The sequence below is a fragment of the Ornithorhynchus anatinus genome, chromosome 5, assembly GCF_004115215.2.
Source record: "Ornithorhynchus anatinus isolate Pmale09 chromosome 5, mOrnAna1.pri.v4, whole genome shotgun sequence".
NCBI lineage: Eukaryota > Metazoa > Chordata > Mammalia > Monotremata > Ornithorhynchidae > Ornithorhynchus > Ornithorhynchus anatinus.
In genome coordinates, this window is record NC_041732.1 from 5237221 (window position 1) to 5256909 (window position 19689).

Consider the following 19689-nt stretch of genomic DNA (forward strand, 5'->3'; position numbering starts at 1 on the left):
GCTCGGCCCCGCCTGACCCCTCCGGCGTCCCTGACTCACCCCCCACCCCCGGCTCCGTCTCCGCCCTCGAGGCCGGTTTTTCCGGTCCCGCCGCCGGAGCTCCCGGGATCCGGTCACCCCGAAGGCCACCGGGCCCGGGAGGGAGGCTGGGAAAGCGGGAGCGGCCCCGGCCCGAATCCCGGAGACCCCTCCTCTCCGGCCCGGGACCGGTCGCAGGGTCTGTGCAGGAATTCGTGCACTGTGGGGAGGTGGGCGGGGGGCTGCCACTTGCAGGGAAGGCTGGAGGGGGTAGGTGGGAGGGGGCTGCATCCTGCAGTGGGAAGGCCGGAGAGTGGTAGGTTGGAGGGGGCTGCATTCTGCAAGGGGAAGGCTGGAGAGGGGTAGATGGGAGGGGGCTGCATCCTGCAGGGGGAAGGCTGGAGAGGGGTGGGGATGTGGGGGGGAGGTTGCAACCTGTAGGGGAAGGCTGGAGAGGGGTCGAAGATGGGGGTCCACGAAGACTGTGGCCGAGGGGGTGGGGAGAGCCGAGGTCGCAGACCCTGGCTGCCCGGGGCGGCCGGTGAAGGCCACATTGGCCTTCCCATCCTGCCGGGCTTGGCCACCCCCGGGCGGGGAGGGGAGGGGGCGAGGAGGGAGGCCGGGCCCTGGACCTCCTGCCGGCGTCAGCCTTTCCCGTCCAGATCGCCCGGGGCCTGTCCTGGAGGGCCTTGGGGGGCGAGGTCGGGGTGGGGGGTGACCCTCAGAGAGGTTGGGGGACTGCGGGAAGCCTCGCCCAGCCTTTGGATCCGAAACAAGACGAAAAAGGCGGGACCTCGCTGGGGCCTCAGGACCAGCCCCAAGAAACCACGGCCTGAGCCCCTCTTCTGGGGTTCGCCCCCTCTCTGTCACAGACACACAGGGACCCCCCAGACCCCCCCGGTTGGGGCAGCTCCGCTGGGATGGAGGGCGGGCTGGGCCCGGCCCGGGTGTCCCGGTGGGCGAGGGGGCGGGAGGAGGAGCCGGGCTTCCAGGTCGCTCGCCCGGTGGCCCAATCAACACCCGAAGCCTCCCGGGTGGGGGGGGCGGGGGGCGGGGAGCCGGGCCGAGATAAGGCCCCGGGAAGGAGTCACGTCAGCTGGGCGAGGCGCCCCCCACGCCCCCAGTCCCTGCCCCCTCTTCCCCTGGCACGGCCCAGCCGGGTTTATCCGAGGGAAGCCAGCCGGCCGGACCCCGGCTCCCACCGACGACAGACGACAGACGACAGACGACCCTGCCGGGCCCGACACGGGCCGGGTGAGCCGGGCGGGACCGGGGAGACGAAGGGTCGGGTGGCCCAGGGCCTGCAGAGGCCGGCCCTCCTGCCCTTCCCTCCTTATGGGCTTCCCCCATCTCTCCTCGGGCTCCCCAGGCCTCTTCTCCCCCCTGTCACGCCCCTGGTCTCTGTCCCTCGGTCTCTCAATCAATAATAATCATAATAATGTTGGTATTTGTTAAGCGCTTACTATGTGCAGAGCACTGTTCTAAGCGCTGGGGTAGATACAGGATAATCAGGTTGTCCCACGTGAGGCTCACAGTCTTAATCCCCATTTTCCAGATGAAGTAACTGAGGCACGGAGAAGTGACTTGCCCACAGTCACACAGCTATAATAGTCTGCTCGGTGACCTGGGGCAAGTCACTTAACTTCTTTGGGCCTCAATTACCTCTTCTGGAAAACAGGGATTAAAAATGTGAGCCCCACGTGGGATAAACTGATTACCCTGTATCTACCTCAGCGCTTAGAACTGTGCTTGGCACATCGTAAGCACTTAACAAATACCATTATTATTATTACTAAGCGCTTACTCCGTGCGAAGCACTGTTCTAAGCTCTGAGCACTGTTCTAATCAATCAATGGTATTGATTCAGCCCTTAGAACAGTGCTTGCCACATAGTAAGCGCTTAACGAATACCGTTATTATTATTATCGAGCGCTTACTATGTGCACAGTACTGTACTAAGCGCTTGGACAACAGAATTAGTTGACGCGTTCTTTGCCCGAAGTCTCTTCTCGGTTCCCTGTTCCTGTGTCTCCTCAGGTCTCTGCTCGTGCTCGTCTCTCTCAGGTTCCCCTCGGGTCTCTGTCTCTGAAGTCTTTCCTCATCTCTTCCAGTGCCTCCTTCCATCTCTGTCTCGTTCTGTGTCTCTCCCAGTGTCTCCTCGGGTCTCTGCCCTGGGTCTCCCCAGGTTTCTTCTCGCACCTTTCTCTCCCACTCTCTCCTTGGGTCTTTGTCCCTGTATCTCTCCCACTCTCTCTTCATATCTTTTCCAGCGTCTCCTTGCAACTGTGTCTCTTTCTATTCCTCTCTCAATCTTTCCTCGTGTTTCTGCCCCTGTGTCTCTCCCAGCCTCTTCTCGTACTTATCTCTCCTAGCGTCTCAAAGTGTCTTCTTGTACTTAATAATAATGGTATTCGTTAAGCACTTGCTATGTGCCAAGCACTGTTCTAAGCATTGGGGGGGGGGGAATACAAGGTAATCAGGTTGCCCTACATGGGGTTCACAGTCTTAATCCCCATCTTACATGGGGTAAATGAGGCACAGAGAAGTTAAGTGATTTGCCCAAAGTCACACAGCTGACAAGTGGTTGAGTCAGGATTAGAACCCATGCCCTCTAACTCCCAAGCCCTCTCTTTCTACTGAGCCATGCTGCTGACTCTCTGCATTCTCCCCCAGTCTCTCCTCGTGTCTCTTCTAGTGTCTCGGTGTTGCCGCCCCCTCCCCCCCCCCCCCAGTTTCTCGTTGCATCTTTGTCTCTTTCTGTCTCTCCCACTCTCTGTCACTTTTTCCTTGTGCCGTGGTCTCAGCCTCCCATGGTATCTCTCAGTCTCTCCTCAACTCTAGAAGATATCTCATATCTCTCCTAGTGTCTCTGTGTCTCCCTGCTGGGTAGCCCCCCTCCTGGCCCCCTTCCAGATCCCAAGCTGGGGAGGGGGGCGTGAAGGAGACCACCTATATACCTTCACACTACTCTCCGAGTCCTGGAGCTCCAGAGGGTTCAGGTCCGGCTTCGGGAGACCTGCCAGGGATGATGGCTTTATCACCTCCTCTGACCTCCGACCCCACCCCCGCCCCCTCCCCTGGCCTCCCTTCACCCTGGTTGGGGCCAGAGCTGCTCAGTCTATAATCGGTTGTATTTATTGAGCTCTCACTGCCTGCAGAGCACTGTTCTAGGCACTTGGGAGAGTACAGTATAACAGAGGTGGTGACGTTCCCTGCCCACGAGGAGTTTACAGTCTAGAGGGGTAGACTAGAGGTAACTGAACACCAAGGATCACCCCCTCCCCTCCCGCCAAAACCCTTTCATCCCTCACCCTCCTCACAAGCTCAACTCACCCCTCTGCACAAACAGCCCACATCCCACGCCAACAGGCACACGCACAAACTCACATCCCCCCCACCCCCAAACAAACTTGCACAGACAGGAACCAGCCCAAGGAGAACCGGGCAGAAAAGCCGGGTTTCCCGTCCCCCAGCCGCCCGGCTTCCCTCCCACCGCCCCCACCACTCTCTGAATCCGTGGCAGGAAAGCAGGACAAACTAAAGGAGCATCTGAGCGTGCCAGGAGACTCCGGCCCTCCTCTCAGGACCCAAGTGCTCAGAGAAATGGAGTTTGACCCTTTCGGAGGCGGTGTAGGCCGGTGGTAGTGAGGGGCGGTATAGGCTGGTGGCAGTGAGGGGTGTTGTAGACCGGTGGCAATGAGTGGTAACTGTGCCCACCTGACAGGTCCCCACCCGCAGCCTGACCCCCGGCTTCTGTCATGCTGCTCTTGTCGCTCCTTGGCCTCGTCCTCACCTTGATGGCAGGTAAGAGGGGTGCGTGGCCCCGGGATTAGGGGAGGGGACGATCCACCCTCAGAAAGCCTGCAGCCTCCCCCTGCCCGGCTCCAAGGCCTTGTCCCGGATCCTGACCCTCTCGTCTGCCCCATTTAACCCACCCGAGCTCCCCTCTTTTAATATTAATTATGGTATTTGTTAAGAGCTTACCATGTGCCAAGCACTGTTCTAAACCCTGGGGTAGATACAAGGTAATGAGATTGTCCCACGTGGGGCTCACAGTCTTAATCCCCATTTTACAGATGAGGTAACTGAGGCACAGGGAAGTGAAGTGACTAGCCCAAAATCACACAGCTGACAAGTGGCAGAGCCGGGATTAGAACCGCATCCTCTGACTCCCAAGCCCATGCTCTTTCCACTAAGACACGCTGTGCTCGCCCTGACCTTGGGCCGGGGAGCTCTGGGCCTACATTGGACCCTGCTGACCCTCGAGGGCAAAGTTGTGGGGGGCGGCTGATGGCCCTGGAGGAAGGGGAGGAGGCACCCCAGCGTGGCTCAGTGGAAAGAGCACAGGCTTAGGAGTCAGAGGTCATGGATTCTAATCCCGGCTCTGCCACCTGTCAGCTCTGTGACCGTGGGCAAGTCACTTCACTTCTCTGTGCCTCAGTTACCTCATCTGTAAAATGGGGATTAACTGTGACCCTCACGTGGGACAACCTGATGACCCTGTATCTACCCCAGCGCTTAGAACAGTGCTGGGCACATAGAAAGCGCTTAACAAATACCAACATTATTATTATTACAATGTGAGCCTCATGGGGGACAACCTGTGTATCTACCCCAGCGCTTAAAACAGTGCTCGGCACATAGTAAGCGCTTAACAAATACCAACATTATCATTATTATTATGATATCGGCCTGGAGAGGCTCCAGGTTTGTGCAACCCTGCTCCGCTGGAGGGGCGACACCCCCCGGCCCACCCAGGTCCGCTCCGAGTCCACCGGGACCGCGGGGCCAGGCCCGGCCGTGCCCGAGATGGGCCACTAGGGGGCGAGAGTGGGCTGGGGAAAAGCTTCACTTCCGGTCGTCCGTCCCGGGGGCTGCTGGGATTTGTAGTTCCAGCCCATCGCGAATCCACCCACGCGGAAAACCGCGCCTCTCTGTTTCCCCGCCCCGGCCTCAATCAATCCATCAAACCTATTCATTAGGGCCGTGCAGAGGGCTGTACTAATAACAATAGTTATTATTCTTAGGGTATTTGTTAAGCTCTATTATTCAATTAATTAATGATAGTATTTGTTAAGCGCTTACTATGTGCCAAGCGCTGTTAATAATTTTGGTATTTTTTAAGCGCTTACTATGTGCCAAGCACTTTTCTAAGCGCTGGGCAGATACAAGGTAATTATGGTATTTGTTAAGCCCTATTATTCAATTAATTAATGAATGATAGTATTTGCTAAGCGCTTACTCTGTGCCAAACACTGTTAATAATAATAATAATTTGGGTATTTTTTAAGCACTTACTATGTGGCAAGCACTGTTCTAAGCGCTGGGCAGATACAAGGTAATTAGGTTGTCCCACCTAGTGCTCACAGTCTTAATCCCCATTTTACAGATGAGGTAACTGAGGAACAGAGAAGTGAAGTGACTTGCCCAAAGTCACACAGCTGATAAGTGGTAGAGCCGGGATTAGAACCCATGCTCTCTTACTCCCAAACCCGTGCTCTTTCCACTGAGCCACACTGCCTCTCCCCTGGGGTAGATACGAGATAATCAGGTTGTCCCACATGGGGCTCACAGTCCCCCCTTTTACAGATGAGGTCACTGAGGCACACTTTTGGGTTCGCCCAAAGTCACATAGCTTACAAATGGAGGAGGCAGGATTAGAACCCAAGACCTCTGACTCCCCAGTCCAGGCACTTTCTACTGAGCCATGTTGCTTCTCATTCTATGTGCCAAGCACTGTTCTAAGCGCTGGGGTAGAGACGACGTAATGAGGTTGGACCCAGTCCCTGGCCCACGTGGGATGCACAGTCTAAGTAGGAGGGAAAACGGGGATTTAATCCCCATTTTACGGTTCAGGGGAGACACTAAGATTTGCACCCTTTACTCGTTCATTCATTGTCGTATTTACTGAGCTCTTACTGAATGCCGAGCACTGTACTAAGCGCTTAGAAAGTACAATTCGGAAATAGAGCCAATCCCTACCCAATATTCACTTTCAGTCCCATAACACTTGAGTACGTATATGTAATTTAACTTATTTATGGAAATGTCTGTCTCCCCCTTTAGACTGCAAGCCTGTTTTGGGCAGGAACGTGTCTACCAACTCTGTTGTATTGTAGTCTCCCAAGAGTTTAGAACAGGGCTCTACACCCTGTTCCCTCAATAAATAAGACTGATTGATTGAGACACAAATGTGAACAAATTTACAGTTAGGGAGAAAGAGAACGTTTAAGGGGTAGAGAAGCAGAGTGCATGATAGAGCACAGGCCGGGGAGTCAGAAGGACCCTGCATTCTCATCCTGGCTCCGTCACTTGTCTGCTGTGTGACCTTGGGCAAATCACTTCACTTCTCTGGTCCTCAGTTACCTCATATATAAAATGGGGATTGAGGCTGTGATCCCCACATGGGACAGGGACTATGTCCAACCCGATTATCTTGTAGCCACCCCAGCACTTAGTGCCTGGCACACAGTAAGTGCTTAACAAATACCACAATTATTATTACAGATTAAAGTGCATAGGCACTGAGCCACCCAAACCTAGCCTCAGTCCAGCCAGGACTGGCTTACCCTGGCACCTTCTAGTTCGGAAGTTTCGGTCCCTATGACGTCCATGGGCCAGGGCCAAATTTCCTATGAAAACTCTGGGGTGTTGGCAGGTGTGGTAGTCTTTGAATGGGTGATGTACAGGGAGTAAGGGGCCATAGGACACACTGAAATTCTCAGCCAGTCAGACACGGACCAGACTGGGGATTCATCCCCTTCCCCCGCACATCCCCCGTTGCCTCCACAAAATAGACTGTAAGCTCAATGTGGGCAAGGAATGTATCTGTTTACTGTTGTATTGTACTCTCCGGTACTTAATACTATGCTCTGCACACAGTAAGTGCTCAATAAATACGATTGAAAATAGAAATAACAGCAATGAGGGCATTTATTAAGCCCTTATTAGGTGCCAAGGATTGTACTATGGGCTGGGGGTAGAAAGAAGATAGAACGAACACAGTAGAAATGAGAAATTCTTAAGAAATTGCTCCGCGAGGCAAACAGGGGCCTTTCCGTGGTCCACCACGTTGTGATTTTCCCACTCCTTTGTGTCACCCCGCATATTTGCCCCAGGAGGTAATCAGAAGCCAAAGCTCTGCCACCCTCGGCTGGACGAACCAGACCCGCAGGCCCGGAGCGGCCTCTTCCGATGGAACAGCTCCCTGACTAGTCTCCCCTCTGCCCGGAACACGGCCCGAAGTGTTCATTCAATTGTATTTATTGAGTGCTTACTATGTGCAGAGCACTGTACTAAATGCTTGGGAGAGTACAATACAACAATCAACACACAGACTTACAGAAGTGTAAGCTGCCCACAACGAGCTCACCGTCTAGAGGGGGAGACAGACATTAATAAAAATAAACAAACTGTAGATATGGACCTAAGTGCTGGGGGGCTGGGTGGGGAGGAATAGCCGTCAATGGGTAGGGATTGGCTCTGTTGCCGAATTGTTCATTCAAAGCGCTTAGTACAGTGCTCTGCACATAGTAAGCACTCAATAAATACTATTGAATGAATGAGGAATAAAGAGAGCAAATCAGAGCATGTGTAATGGGGTCACCGTGCAGTAGAGAAAAATGGTCCTTCTGGCACCCTAAATGGATAAAAACACGAATCGCTGTTCTTTCCTGGAAATGCTCTTTCTGGCCCGGCATCCGGCAATGAATGTTCCACCAGGGCGGGATCCTCTGTCACATCCCTTCTTAGCCCAAAGTGTGGGCCCTGGAGAGGAGTGTGAAGCAGGAATGGGAATGGGAAGCAGCAAGGCCTAGTGGATAGAATCCAGGCCTGGGAGTCAGAAGGACCTGGGTTCTAATCCCAGCTCCTCCATTTGTTTGCTGTGTGACCTTGAGCCAGTCTCTTCACTTTGCGCTTCAGTTACGTCATCTGTAAAATGGGAATTTAAACTGTGAGTCCCACCCAATTAGGACAGTGTCCAACCTGACTAGTTTGTGTCTACCCCAGAGCTTCATAGAGTGCATGGCACATAATAAGAGCTTAACAAATACCTTTAAAAAAGTGGAAGGAGAAAAGGACAAAGAAAGGAGTTTTATTTGGAGGGTTTAGTATTGGATTTCAGGACAGTTCATAGTAGTACTTATACTTGGAGAAGCAGTGTGGCTCAGTGAAAGGAGCCCGGGCTTGGGAGTCAGAGGTCGTGGATTCAAATCCCAGCTCAGCTCCTTGGCAGCTGTGTGACTTTGGGCCAGTCACTTCACTTCTCTGTGCCTCAGTTACCCCATCTGTAAAATGGGGATGAAGACTGTGAGCCCACATGGGACAACCTGATCACCTTGTATCCTTCCCAACGCTTAAAACAGCACTTGGCACATAGTAAGCGCATAACAAATGTCATCATTATTATTACTTAGATTTGGCCCCTTTATATCCCTCTCCCTCAGCCCCACAGCACTTGTGTTCATATCTATAATTTATTTATGTTAATGTCTTTCTCTCACTCTAGACTGTAAGCATGTTGTGGACAGGGACCCTCTCTCCCAACTCTGTTATATTGTACTTTCCCAAGCGCTTAGACGATGTTCTGCACATAATATGAGCTCAATAAGTGCGATTGGTAGTAGAAGTAATAATGATAGAAGTAGGGGATGTGGTCCTAATAGCAACAGACATGTTAGGAGAGGCAAGCAAAAATACAATCAGTCAATCACTACTATTGAGTGCTTACGGTGTGCATAGCATTGTAATAAATGCTCGGGAGAGGACAATACAAGGGAACAGGGGGACGATAGACCCGAAATAAGCAGCTGGACTTCAGGGTCCTCCAGGCTTGCGAACAGAAAGCAGAGAGGTGGTGCCGTGAGAGGGGATGCTGAAGAAGGCCCAGGTTGGGATGGGCTGGATCTGGCTTTGATTTAGATCTAAATTTCCATGGGAAGTGGGGAAGGAGGGCGAAGAACAGCTCAGCAGCTTTATCAGTGGCAGGGAGATGGCAGCGCGTGGCTATGGGAAAAGAGAGGTTCATTCATTCAATCGTATTTATTGAGCGCTTAGTGTATGTAGAGCACTGTACTAAGCGATTGGAAAGTACAATTTAGCAATAAAGAGAGACAGAGTGGGGTAGGACAGAAGCCCAACATTCCTTCTCCTAAAACTGGCCCCTCCAGGCCCCGCCCCACAGCTTTACTGGGATTTTGCTCCAATAGGGGGGTGCAATTCTTCCACCCTCCAAGCTTCACCCCACAGCTTTAACATGGTTTTGCTGTCATGGGCGGGAGGGTGCAATCCTTGGGCCCTCCCCTCTTCTTCAATAATAATAATAATAATGTTGGTATTTGTTAAGCGCTTACTGCGTGCAGAGAGAGCACTGTTCTAAGCGCTGGGATAGAGACAGGGGAATGAGGTTGTCCCACGTGAAGCTCACAGTCTTCATCCCCATTTTACAGGTGAGGTAACTGAGGCACGGAGAAGTGAAGTGACTTGCCCAAGGTCACACAGCTGACAGGTGGCAGAGCCGGCATTAGAACCCATGACCTCTGACTCCCAAGCCCGGGGTCTTTCCCCTAAGCCACACTGCTTCTTAAGTGAAGCGACTTGCCCAAGGTCACACAGCAGACAAGTGGAGGAGTCGGGATTAGAACCCAGGTCCTCTGACTCCCTAGCCTGTGCTCTTTCCACTAGGCCACGCTGCTTCTCAACTGAAGTGACTTGCCCAGGGTCATACAGCAGACAAGTGGCGGAGTCGGGATCAGAACCCACGACCTCTGACTCCCAAGCCCGGCTCTTTCCACCAGGCCACGCCGCTTCTGCAATCCTTCCTTCCCTCCCTCTCGCCCCTCGCCCTCCCCCAACTCCCCATCCCTCCTTTCCCCATCAAGGTGCAGCTGGTCCAAGACCTCGGGCCGTCCAGGATTCCGAGGTCCCTGCCCGGCTGACCCGGCCCGGCTGACCCCCGCCCCCACCTGTCTGTCCCCGCAGGATGGATCCGGCCGGAGACGCGGGTGATTAAGGGTTACGAGTGCCCGCCGCACTCCCAGCCGTGGCAGGTGGCCTTGTTCCTCAAGTCCCGGCTGCACTGTGGCGCCTCGCTCATCGACCCGCGCTGGCTGGTCACCGCCGCTCACTGCCGCAAGCCGTGGGTCTCTGTGCGTCGTGGGGCGGGGACCGGGGGACACGGCCCGGGCCGGGCCGGGGGGCTCAGGGGGGCTCGGGAGGGCTCTTGGGATGTGGGCAGAGGGAGGGGAGGCTGCCAGGGAAGGATAGGATTGGGAAGGCCTTTACCTCCTCTCCCACCCTCCCCAAAACAGGATGGACAGAACCCACTCACCCTCTGCCCGCTCCCCCATCTCTCACACACCTGGCACAGGTCCCCTTTCCCCACACCCATCAGAGCCCCCAACCCATCCTCACACACCTGGCAGAGTTTCCTTTCCTCCCCTCCACACTCATCAGAGACCTCCACCCTTTTCACATACTTGGCAGAACTCCCTCCTCCTCACACCCGAAAGAGACCCCCAGCCCTCCTCACACACCTGGCTGAACTCCCCTCCCTCCCTTGACACCCCTCAGAGCCCATCCATCTGACACAAGTCCCCTTCCTTCCCCCCATACCCATCAGAGACCCCCCCTACCCATCCTCACACACCTGGCAGAACTCCCCTCCCTCTTTGCCTCCCACACACACCTGGTGGAAAACTCCGGCTGCTCCCCAGGGTCTGACCTGCAGCCGGACGTAAGAGTCAGGCGGACATGGAGTCACCGGGTCCCTCCCTGAGGGGAAGGTTCTCGTTGGGCCTAATTCCAAGATTTGGATTGGAACTGGGCCAGCCCCCGGCTTCCCAGAATCCACCTTCCTGGGCCCCAGGCCCCCCAAGACAGGCCCGGAACAAATTCCAGAGACCCGGGGACCCAGGGAGGCCAGATCAAAGTCACCCCCCAGAACCATGACGCAGTATATCCTGGGGTCTGCTCCGAGGTCCCAGACTCCTCAAGGCCACTGCTGGCCCAAAGTCAAGACTAGCCATCAGGCCCAAACGTCCAGACCGACTCTGCCTCCCTGTGATGCCCTCCGACCTTCTTGAGGTCTTCCTTCTCTGGAAGCCCTGACACCTATGAGCAAATTCCTGGTCCCCTCTCAGATCCACACCCAGGCCCACCCCATCCATCCGGTTTTCTCCCCATTCAGGGACTCGGGGATCCTGCCTTCCAGCTCTTGGTTCTCTCTCCCAGCCTCCACCCCCCTTGCCAGCCCTCAGTTCCCACCTCACCTCCAAGAGCCTCTCCCTTTTCCTCCTCCTCCTCTTCCTCTCCTCTTCCTCCTCCAAATCTTCAAAGCAACTGGCCGGCCCCTTCCTAGCCTACAGATATTGGGTCTCTCCTGTACCTTGAGTTCTAAAAATAATAATTGTAATTGTGGAATTTGTTAAGCCCTTATTATGTGCCAAACACTACACTAAGAGCTGGGGTAGGTAGAAGATAATTGGGTTGGCCTCAGTCCCTGTCCCACATGGGGCATCATTTTATAGATGAGGAAACTGAGGCCCAGACAAGCAAAGTGTCTTGCCCAAGATCACAGAGCAGGCAAACTGGAATTAGAATCCAAATCCTCTGACTCCTAGGGCCTTGCTCTTTCCACTTCCATTCTGTTTCCCTTCTCTTGCCACCCCTTCCCATCCTAACTCCCGCCCCAGTCAATCAATCGTATTTATCGAGCACTTACTGTGTGCAGAGCACTGTACTAGGCACTTGGGAGAGTACAGTACAACAATAAACAGACACATTCCCTGCCCACAGCGAATTTACAATCTAGAGGGCGAGACAGACATGAATAGAAATAGATAAAGTGCAGTGGGGCGGGGAGGGGGGATGAAGAAAAGTCCAGGCCTGCAATCCCTGTCCCCTCCCAACTCTGACCTTGCCTCCCTCCCCTCCCCATCTCTCCCGCTCCAGACGCTACCAGGCCCGCCTGGGAGTCCACAACATCCAGCAGCATGAGGGGACAGAGCAGGTGCGGCTGGCCACCCGCTCCTTCCCCCACCCCGGCTTCAACAGCAGCTACCCCAACAAAGACCACCGCAATGACATCATGCTGGTGAAACTGGACATGCCCGCCTATCTGACCGCCGCCGTCCAGCCCATAGCCCTGCCCCAGGCCTGCGTCTCCGCCGACACCTGCTGCCTCATCTCCGGCTGGGGCACCATCACCAGCCCGCAAAGTAAGGAGTCGTCAATCAGTCACACTTACCGAGCGCCTCCACGGCCCTGTATTGAGTACTTGGGAGCTGCCCTCAAGGAGCTTATCCTCCGATAATAATAATAGTGGTGGTATTTGTCGAGCGCTTACTTTGTGCCAAGCACTGTGGGGTAGACACAAAGTAATCGGGTGGGATGCAATCCCTGTCCCTCATGGGGCTCACAGGTATAAATGCCCCATTTTACAGATGAGGAAAGTGAGGCCTTGAGAGGTTGAGTGACTCGTTCAAGGTCACACAGCAGACAAGTGGCGGAAGTGGGATTAGAACCCAGGTTCCCTGACTCCTAGACCCAGGTTCTTTCCACCAAGCCCTGCTGCTTCCCTATTGGAGCCAGGGCCCAGCCGGAGGAGAGAAAGAAGGTGTGGGAGAGGCCGGGCTGGATGGTGGTGGGCTGACGATCCATTACCCCGGGGCCCCAGGGGCAGGGGAGGGTGGGGCAGCGAAGGGAGAAGAAGGAAGAAGGGGAGAGTGGAGGCAGGCCAAGATTTGAGCCCAATCTACCTCCAATGACCCAGAGCTAGGGGTGGTTGGTTGGTGATCCTGGTTCCCAGACAGAGCTTGGAGCTGGGCTGAGGGTGGTGCCAAGTGGTTTGATTCCATTGGGCACTTGGGAACACCAGAAACTGCTTTGGAATAGGCCTGATGGAAAATCAGGCAATGAGCCTAATGGAAATTAGGTAGAGGGGACAGTAGAAGTGAGTCAGTTCATTCCATTCTGAATAGAGTATTTGAAGCCAAAGGGATGCGGTGAAATGATGTCTTAGGTCACAGTCTAATTGGGGCCTTGGGTCATGGTCAAGGGTGTTACACCAAAGGTCAGGCTGAGGCCGGGTGGATCAGGGTAAAGGTTGACGGGGTAGACCTGGGCATGGCCAGCAGCCGATCAGAAGGGTGCAGAGGGGACAGGGCCATAAGGTTGGGCAGTGGACCATCCAGAGGTGGGACACTTGAGGGCTGGGGAGGCAGAAGGGCACGGGGTATTGTCGGATGGAGGGCCTGGGGGTCACACCGGTGGTTCTTTTCAGGATAGGGAGGGAAAGAATGAGACCCATAAGGGATCTGCCGCTGGGGCTGTGGCCCTGGCAAATTGGGGGCGGGGGTCTAGGTTATGTGGTGAAGGTGTGGTGTAATCTTTGGGGAGACCCTAGCAGTGGAAACCCAGCCCTCTGCCCCCCATGGCCCAGCCCCTCTGTCCCAGTCCCGCAGGGGCCTCACAGTCCAACTGTGGAGCACGGGCCTGGGAGTCAGAAGGTCATGGGATCTAATCCCGGCTCTGCCACTTGTCTGCTGTGTGACCTTGGGAAAGTCACTTCATTTCTCTGGGTCTATTACCTCATTTGTAAAGTGGGAGTTTAGACTGTGAGCCCCACATGGGACAGGGACTCTGTCCAACTCAATTTGCTTGTATCCACCTCAGGGCTTAGTAAAGTGCTTGGCACATAGTAAGCGCTTAACAAATACCATCATTATTATTATTATTAATAAATAGGATGGGAGTGTGTTTGGTGGGGCAGGTTGGGGGTTGGAAGAAAGTAGAGGGAAGTGACAGGGCTAGAAAAGATTCAGGGCAAAGGGAGGGTCTGGAAAAAGTTGGAATTTGGGTGTAGAAGTAGAGTTTGGAGGTGAGGCAGGGTTAAGGTTTTGTTTTTTGGTTTCTGATGGTATTTGTTTAGTACTTAACGATGTACCAGGCACTGTACTGAGTGCTGGGAGAGGTACAAGATAATCAGGTTGGACCGAATCCATATCTCAAATGGGGCTCAGAGTCTTAATCCCATTTTACAGTTGAGGTAACTGAGGTGCAGAGAAGTGAAGTGACTTGTGCAAGGTCACGCAGCAGACAAGTGGCACAACAGGGATTAGAAACCACGTCCTTTGACTCCCAGGCCTGGGCTCTTTCCCCTATTCATTTATTCATCCGTTCGTATTTACTGAGCGCTTACTGTGTGCAGAGCACTGTACTAAGCACTTGGGAAAGTACAATACAAAGATAAGCAGTGACAATGCCTGCCCACAGTGCTTACAGTCTAGAGTGGGGGAGACAGACATTAATAGAGATAAATTATGGATACGGACTTACGTGCCGTGGGGCTGGGAAGGGGGAAAAGCAATGGGAGTAAGTCAGGGTGACGCAGAAGGGAGTGGGAGATGAGGAAAAGTGGGACTTAATCAGGGAAGGCCTCTTGGAAGAGTTGAGCCTTCAATAAGGCTGTGAAGGGGAGAGAGTCATTGTCTGGGGAATTTGAAGAGGGAGGGCAGCTGTCCTGTCCTGCCTGCCCTCCCCAGCCATGACCTCTCCTACTGGACTCCGGTGCCTTTCCCCGACTGTCCAGCCCTGTCCCGCCTGTCTTTCCGGTCCTGGCCAGACCTGCCTCTCCTCCTCTCCCCTCCTGCCCTGTTCTGCCCAACCCTCTTATCCTTGGCACTCCCTCCCCACCCCTCTGTCTCCCGGTCCCGGCCCAGGTCCCACCTCGGCTCCTGCGAGTGACCCCGTGGTCAGAACAGGGCGTGGTCCCAAGTCGATGATGGATGAGAAGGGAAACTGAAGCCGGGAGAGTGGAGGAGCAGGGTGGGGCCCCCCTTCAGGGGAGGGACCCAGCCCCCCAGTTCCCAATCCTTGTTGTGGGGTGGGGGGGGTCTTCTCTGTGTCCCTACAGTCCACCTCCCCGCTACGCTGCGCTGTGCCAACATCCGCATCATCCCCCACAAGGACTGCGAGGCCTCCTACCCTGGCAACGTCACCAGCACCATGGTCTGTGCCAGTGTCCGGGACAAGGGCCGGGACTCCTGCCAGGTCAGTGACCAGCCCCCCAACCCGCTCCCCCCTCAGGCTCTGCCCCCCTCAAACTCCTTCCAGATCTCTGACCTCAGCTTTGACTCCTCATGTCCCCGACAAGGGGAAATCCTTTCCATCCATGACCTTCCCCTCCCCCAACTCTGTCCCTCAGGCCCCTTCCAGATCTGTGATCCCCCCACCCCCTTTGGCCCCTGATCCCGCCTCATGTTCATGCCAAGGAAAAATCCTGACAGGTCATCCCTTCATCCCCTTTCTTCCACCCCCAACCTCCCTTGACCTCTAACCCCCATCCCTTCAGTTCTGGACACCACCTCTGACTCAGAGATCCTGGGTCATGGGTGAGGGTCTCTGAGGCTCAGAGTGGGGTCTCCTCTCTTCCCTCCGACCCCACCAGGGAGACTCCGGGGGTCCCCTGGTCTGTAACGGGACCCTACAGGGAATCATCTCATGGGGCCAGAACCCTTGTGCCACCACCTCCAAGCCGGGCGTCTACACACGAGTCTGCAAATATGTCGACTGGATCCGTCAGACCATGAGGGACAACTAATCTCGTTCTTGGGGTGCCCAGACCCCGACTCTGCCATCCCCCCCAACACCCGCCCCAAACCTGGCCCGGACACCCCCCGGGACCCCTTGCCAGAGCGCTCTCCCCTAAGCGAAGCCCAGGTTCTTCCCTATGTTCACTCCGCTCCCCAGCCTAGCCCCCAGACTCATTTACCCTCCACGTCCCTGGGACCCTCAGATCCCAGGCCCCCCCCTTCCCCAAACCCTATCCATCGGGGGCTCAGCTACAGGGAAGCACCCCAGGGAAAGTTCTCAATAAACTGGCCACCAGGAGAATCTGACTCTGGGTGAGTGTTTGGTCACCTACATGGTTGGGTGTGTTTATCTGTGAGGATTACCTTGTACCTATGCCAGTGCTTAGCGCAGTGCCTGGCACATAGTAAGCACTTAATAGATACCACAATTATTGTTATTATTGTTTGTGCCTGAGGAGTAGATCTGTGTGTGTGTGTCTATTTGTCCAAGTACCTGTGAACAGCCATGTATCTGAATCTGTAATATTGATAAGGCGTCACTCCATTTCATTTTACCCTCCAATAGCTACCCATTTTTCTCTGAATGAAACAGACACTCCTAACCGTCAGATTTCAGTTTCTGTCCTAGCTGCCTGTCTCAGTCAGTCAGTCGTATTTGTTGAGTGCTTACTGTGTACTAAGCGCTAGGGAGAGTACAGGATAATAATATAACAGATACATTCCCTGCCCACACTGAGCTTACAGTTGTTACCTATCTTACAGCTTACCTGTCTCCCTGTAAGAATGTAAGACCTTTGTGGACAGGGAGCATACCACTCTTTTTTTATTTCTTTCCCTAAACCTGGGGTCTAAACCCTTCTTGGCCCCTTACCTGCTGTGTGACCTTAGGACAGTCATTTAACATCTCTCTTCCCTCATCTGTAAAAGGAATTCAATAATAATAATAATAATTATGGTATTTAAGTGCTTACTATATGCCAGGCACTCTTCTAAGCACTGGGGTAGAAACTGGGTAATCGGGTTGGACGCAGGCCCTGTCCCACATAGGGCTCACAGTATTAATCCCTATTTTACAGATGACGGAAATGAAACACAGAGAAGTGAAATGACTTGCCTAAGGTCACACTGCAGACAAGTGGCACAGCAGGATTAGAACCCATGACCTTCTGACCTGTTCACCCTCCCCTTAGACTGTGAGCCTCATGTGGGAGAGGGACCGTGTGTCATCTGATTTTCTTGTATCTATGTCAGTGCTTAGTACAGTGCTTGGCACGTAGTAAGTGCTTAACCAATACAAATGTTATCACTACACCTCCTACTGTAGTAATTATAATAATAATTGTGGTGTTTGTAGCATTTACTATGTGCCAAGCACTGTGCTAAACTCTGGATAATAATCAGGTTGGACACAGTCCCCGTCCCACATGGGGCTCACAGTAACCACTTTTTTTTATAGTATTTGTTATGTGCTTACTCTGTGTCACCCACTGTTCTAAGCGCTGGGGTAGAATCAAAGAAATCAAGTTGGACACAGTCCCTTTCCCACTTAGGGCACACAATCTTAATCCCTATTTTACATATGAGGTAACTGAGGCACAGAGAGGTGACCCAAGGTCACACAGCAGATAAGTAGCTCTCTTCTTCCGCTACATTCCAACCTTCCCACTTTACTCCTCTCACACTCCTCTTATCTGCACCTAGTTCCCAACTCTTGATTCCTATAAAAATAATAATGTTGGTATTTGTTAAGCGCTTATTATGTGCAGAGCACTGTTCTAAGCGTTGGGGTAGATACAGGGTAATCAGATTGCCCCACGTGAGGCTCACAGTCTTAATCCCCATTTTACAGATGAGGGAACTGAGGCACAGAGAAGTGAAGTGACTTGCCCACAGTCACACAGCTGACTATCCATTTTGCACTCTCTTCTCCCTACTTGGAACTCTTTTCTCCCCTCAGATCTGCCAAACCACATCCTTTCCCAACCTTCTCCATGTGGAATTTCCGCAGTTAATCCCCCCTGCTTCCTGGTCACGTCAACGCATCACTCACCTTAATATTTCTGGATCTACCTCATGATTTATTTGCGACATCATTGGCTGGAATAATTTCTATCTGTGCTCTTTCTCTTTCACCTCTTGCATAATGGCATTTTATATCCTCTTGGCTTCCCCCTTTAGAATATAAACCCCGTGAGAGCGGGGCCGCGGTAAGGGATGTTCCCAAGAATTTAGGACAATGATTTGCACCCCGTAGACACTCAGTAAGTCTAGAGAAGTAGTGTGGCAAGAGAACGGGCTTGGGAGTCAGAGAACGTGGGTTCTAATTCCAGCTCCTCCACTTGTCTCCTGGGTGACCTTGAGCAAGTCACTTCACTTCTCTGTGCCCCAGTTAACTCATCTGTAAAATGAGGAGTAAGACTATGAGCCCCACGTGGAACAGCCTGATTACCTTGTATCTACCCCAGCGCTTAGAACAGTGCTTGGCACATGCTAAGTGCTTAACAAATACTATCACAATTATTAAACGCTGCAGACACTCAGTAAATGCTTATGTTGTATATCTGTGGGTGGGAGCATCTATGAATATATGAGGGTTGTCTGTATATGTGTATCTGTGTGGGTGAGTGAAACGGCGCATATCTGAGAGCCTGTTTGTGTCTCGGGGTGAGCGTATTTGTGTGGGTTTCCACAAACGCATCTACGTGGATATCATCATCATCAGTGGCATTTATTGAGCATTTACTGTGTGCAGAACACTGCATTAAGCGCTTAAGAGAGTACAACAGAGTTGAGTATTTTAGTGCCTATATAAAGGGCCTATTTGTGTGTACATGAGTGTATCTGTGGGGGTATCCAAAAGTTTGTCTGGGTGAGTTTACCCGTATTCATTCATTCATTCAATCGTATTCTTGAGCACTTACTACATGCAGAGCAAGTCCTAAGCGCTTGGAATGGACAATTTGGCAGCGGATCGAGACAATCCCTGCCCAACAATGGGCTCACAGTCTAAACAGGGGTCTCCAGACAACAAAACGAAACAAATAATAGTAATAGTGCTTATTAAGTGCTTACTATGTGCAGAGCACTGTCCTAAGCCCTGGGAAAAAGTACACAGGTGGGAATTAGACAAGGAACCTTTAGAAAAAAGATCTGGACATCATGAACGTATCCTCACTGCCGTCATTATCAACCGTATTTATAAAGGCAGTCCCTGTCTTCAAAGAGTTTATTATTACTATTACTAACATGGATTAGTCAGTCACAGTGTGCGAAGCTCTGTGGTGACGAGCAGAAAATCAGTTAGGACCTATCACTGGCCCTCCAGGATCTGAGTCTAAGTGGGAATCTAGACACTTAAAACAAGAAGACCATGCCGAGAAGTTACAACTTAAAAATAAAAGAATCAATCAATTAGTAATTGTATTTATTTTTATTTTTTATGGTATTTGTTAAGCACTTACTCTGTGCCAGGCACCATATTAAGTGCTGCAGTAGATACAAGTGGATCAGGTTGGACACAGTCCCCGTCCCATATAGAGCTCGCAGTCTTAATCACTATTTTACAGATGAAGGAACTGATGCACAGAGAAGTCAAGTGACTTGCCTAGGGTCACGCAACAGATAATTGACAGAGTCGGGATTGAAACCTAGGTCCTTCTGGCTCCCAGGCCCGTGGTCTATCCCCTAGACCGCGCTGCTTCTTTTTTATTGAGTGCTTACTGTGTGAAGAGCACTGGACTAAGCATTTGGGAGAGTACAATAGAACAGAGTCGGCAGACATGTTCCCTGCCACAAGGAGCTTACAGTCTAGAATCAGCAATAAAAGTTGAGCAGTGTAACAGGATTTTGAGGAGGGGGTGGTCTTCAGGGACCACACCACGGCTCCAGGCTAGCAGGCTTTGCTATCTGATGCAGCTGCGATCTTCCTGATGTGGAAAAGTTGGGAGGGGGCATCTGGACCCCCCCGGGTTGGGGGGTTGTCTTGTTCTGCCAGGTCATAGGGAGTGGAGAGAGCCTACTTTTTAATGGTTTTTTTTATGGTATGGTCCTTTTCTTTAACGTTTTTTGTTAAGTGCTT

The 19689-nt window shown here is 52.8% G+C and overlaps 1 protein-coding gene across 1 annotated transcript; it reads left to right on the forward strand.

Annotated features, from left to right (window-relative positions):
* The first annotated feature begins 1156 nt into the window (after positions 1-1156).
* KLK11 (kallikrein related peptidase 11) lies at positions 1157-15917 on the forward strand. Its single transcript, XM_029066171.2, has 6 exons — positions 1157-1272; positions 3743-3822; positions 10000-10156; positions 11971-12236; positions 14933-15069; positions 15467-15917. Exons 2-6 carry the CDS (start codon positions 3777-3779, stop codon positions 15617-15619), a joined length of 759 nt encoding a protein of 252 aa, XP_028922004.1. The 5' UTR covers positions 1157-1272; positions 3743-3776; the 3' UTR covers positions 15620-15917.
* The last annotated feature ends 3772 nt before the right edge of the window (positions 15918-19689 follow it).

Excerpts from the sequence above, each read along its gene's own strand:
- KLK11 (XM_029066171.2), top strand. The coding sequence starts at position 3,777 with ATGCTGCTCTTGTCGCTCCTTGGCCTCGTCCTCACCTTGATGGCAG. Across the intron at positions 10,157-11,970 it reads GCCGCTCACTGCCGCAAGCC|ACGCTACCAGGCCCGCCTGG; the intron begins GTGGGTCTCTGT and ends CTCCCGCTCCAG. Across the intron at positions 15,070-15,466 it reads AGGGCCGGGACTCCTGCCAG|GGAGACTCCGGGGGTCCCCT; the intron begins GTCAGTGACCAG and ends CGACCCCACCAG.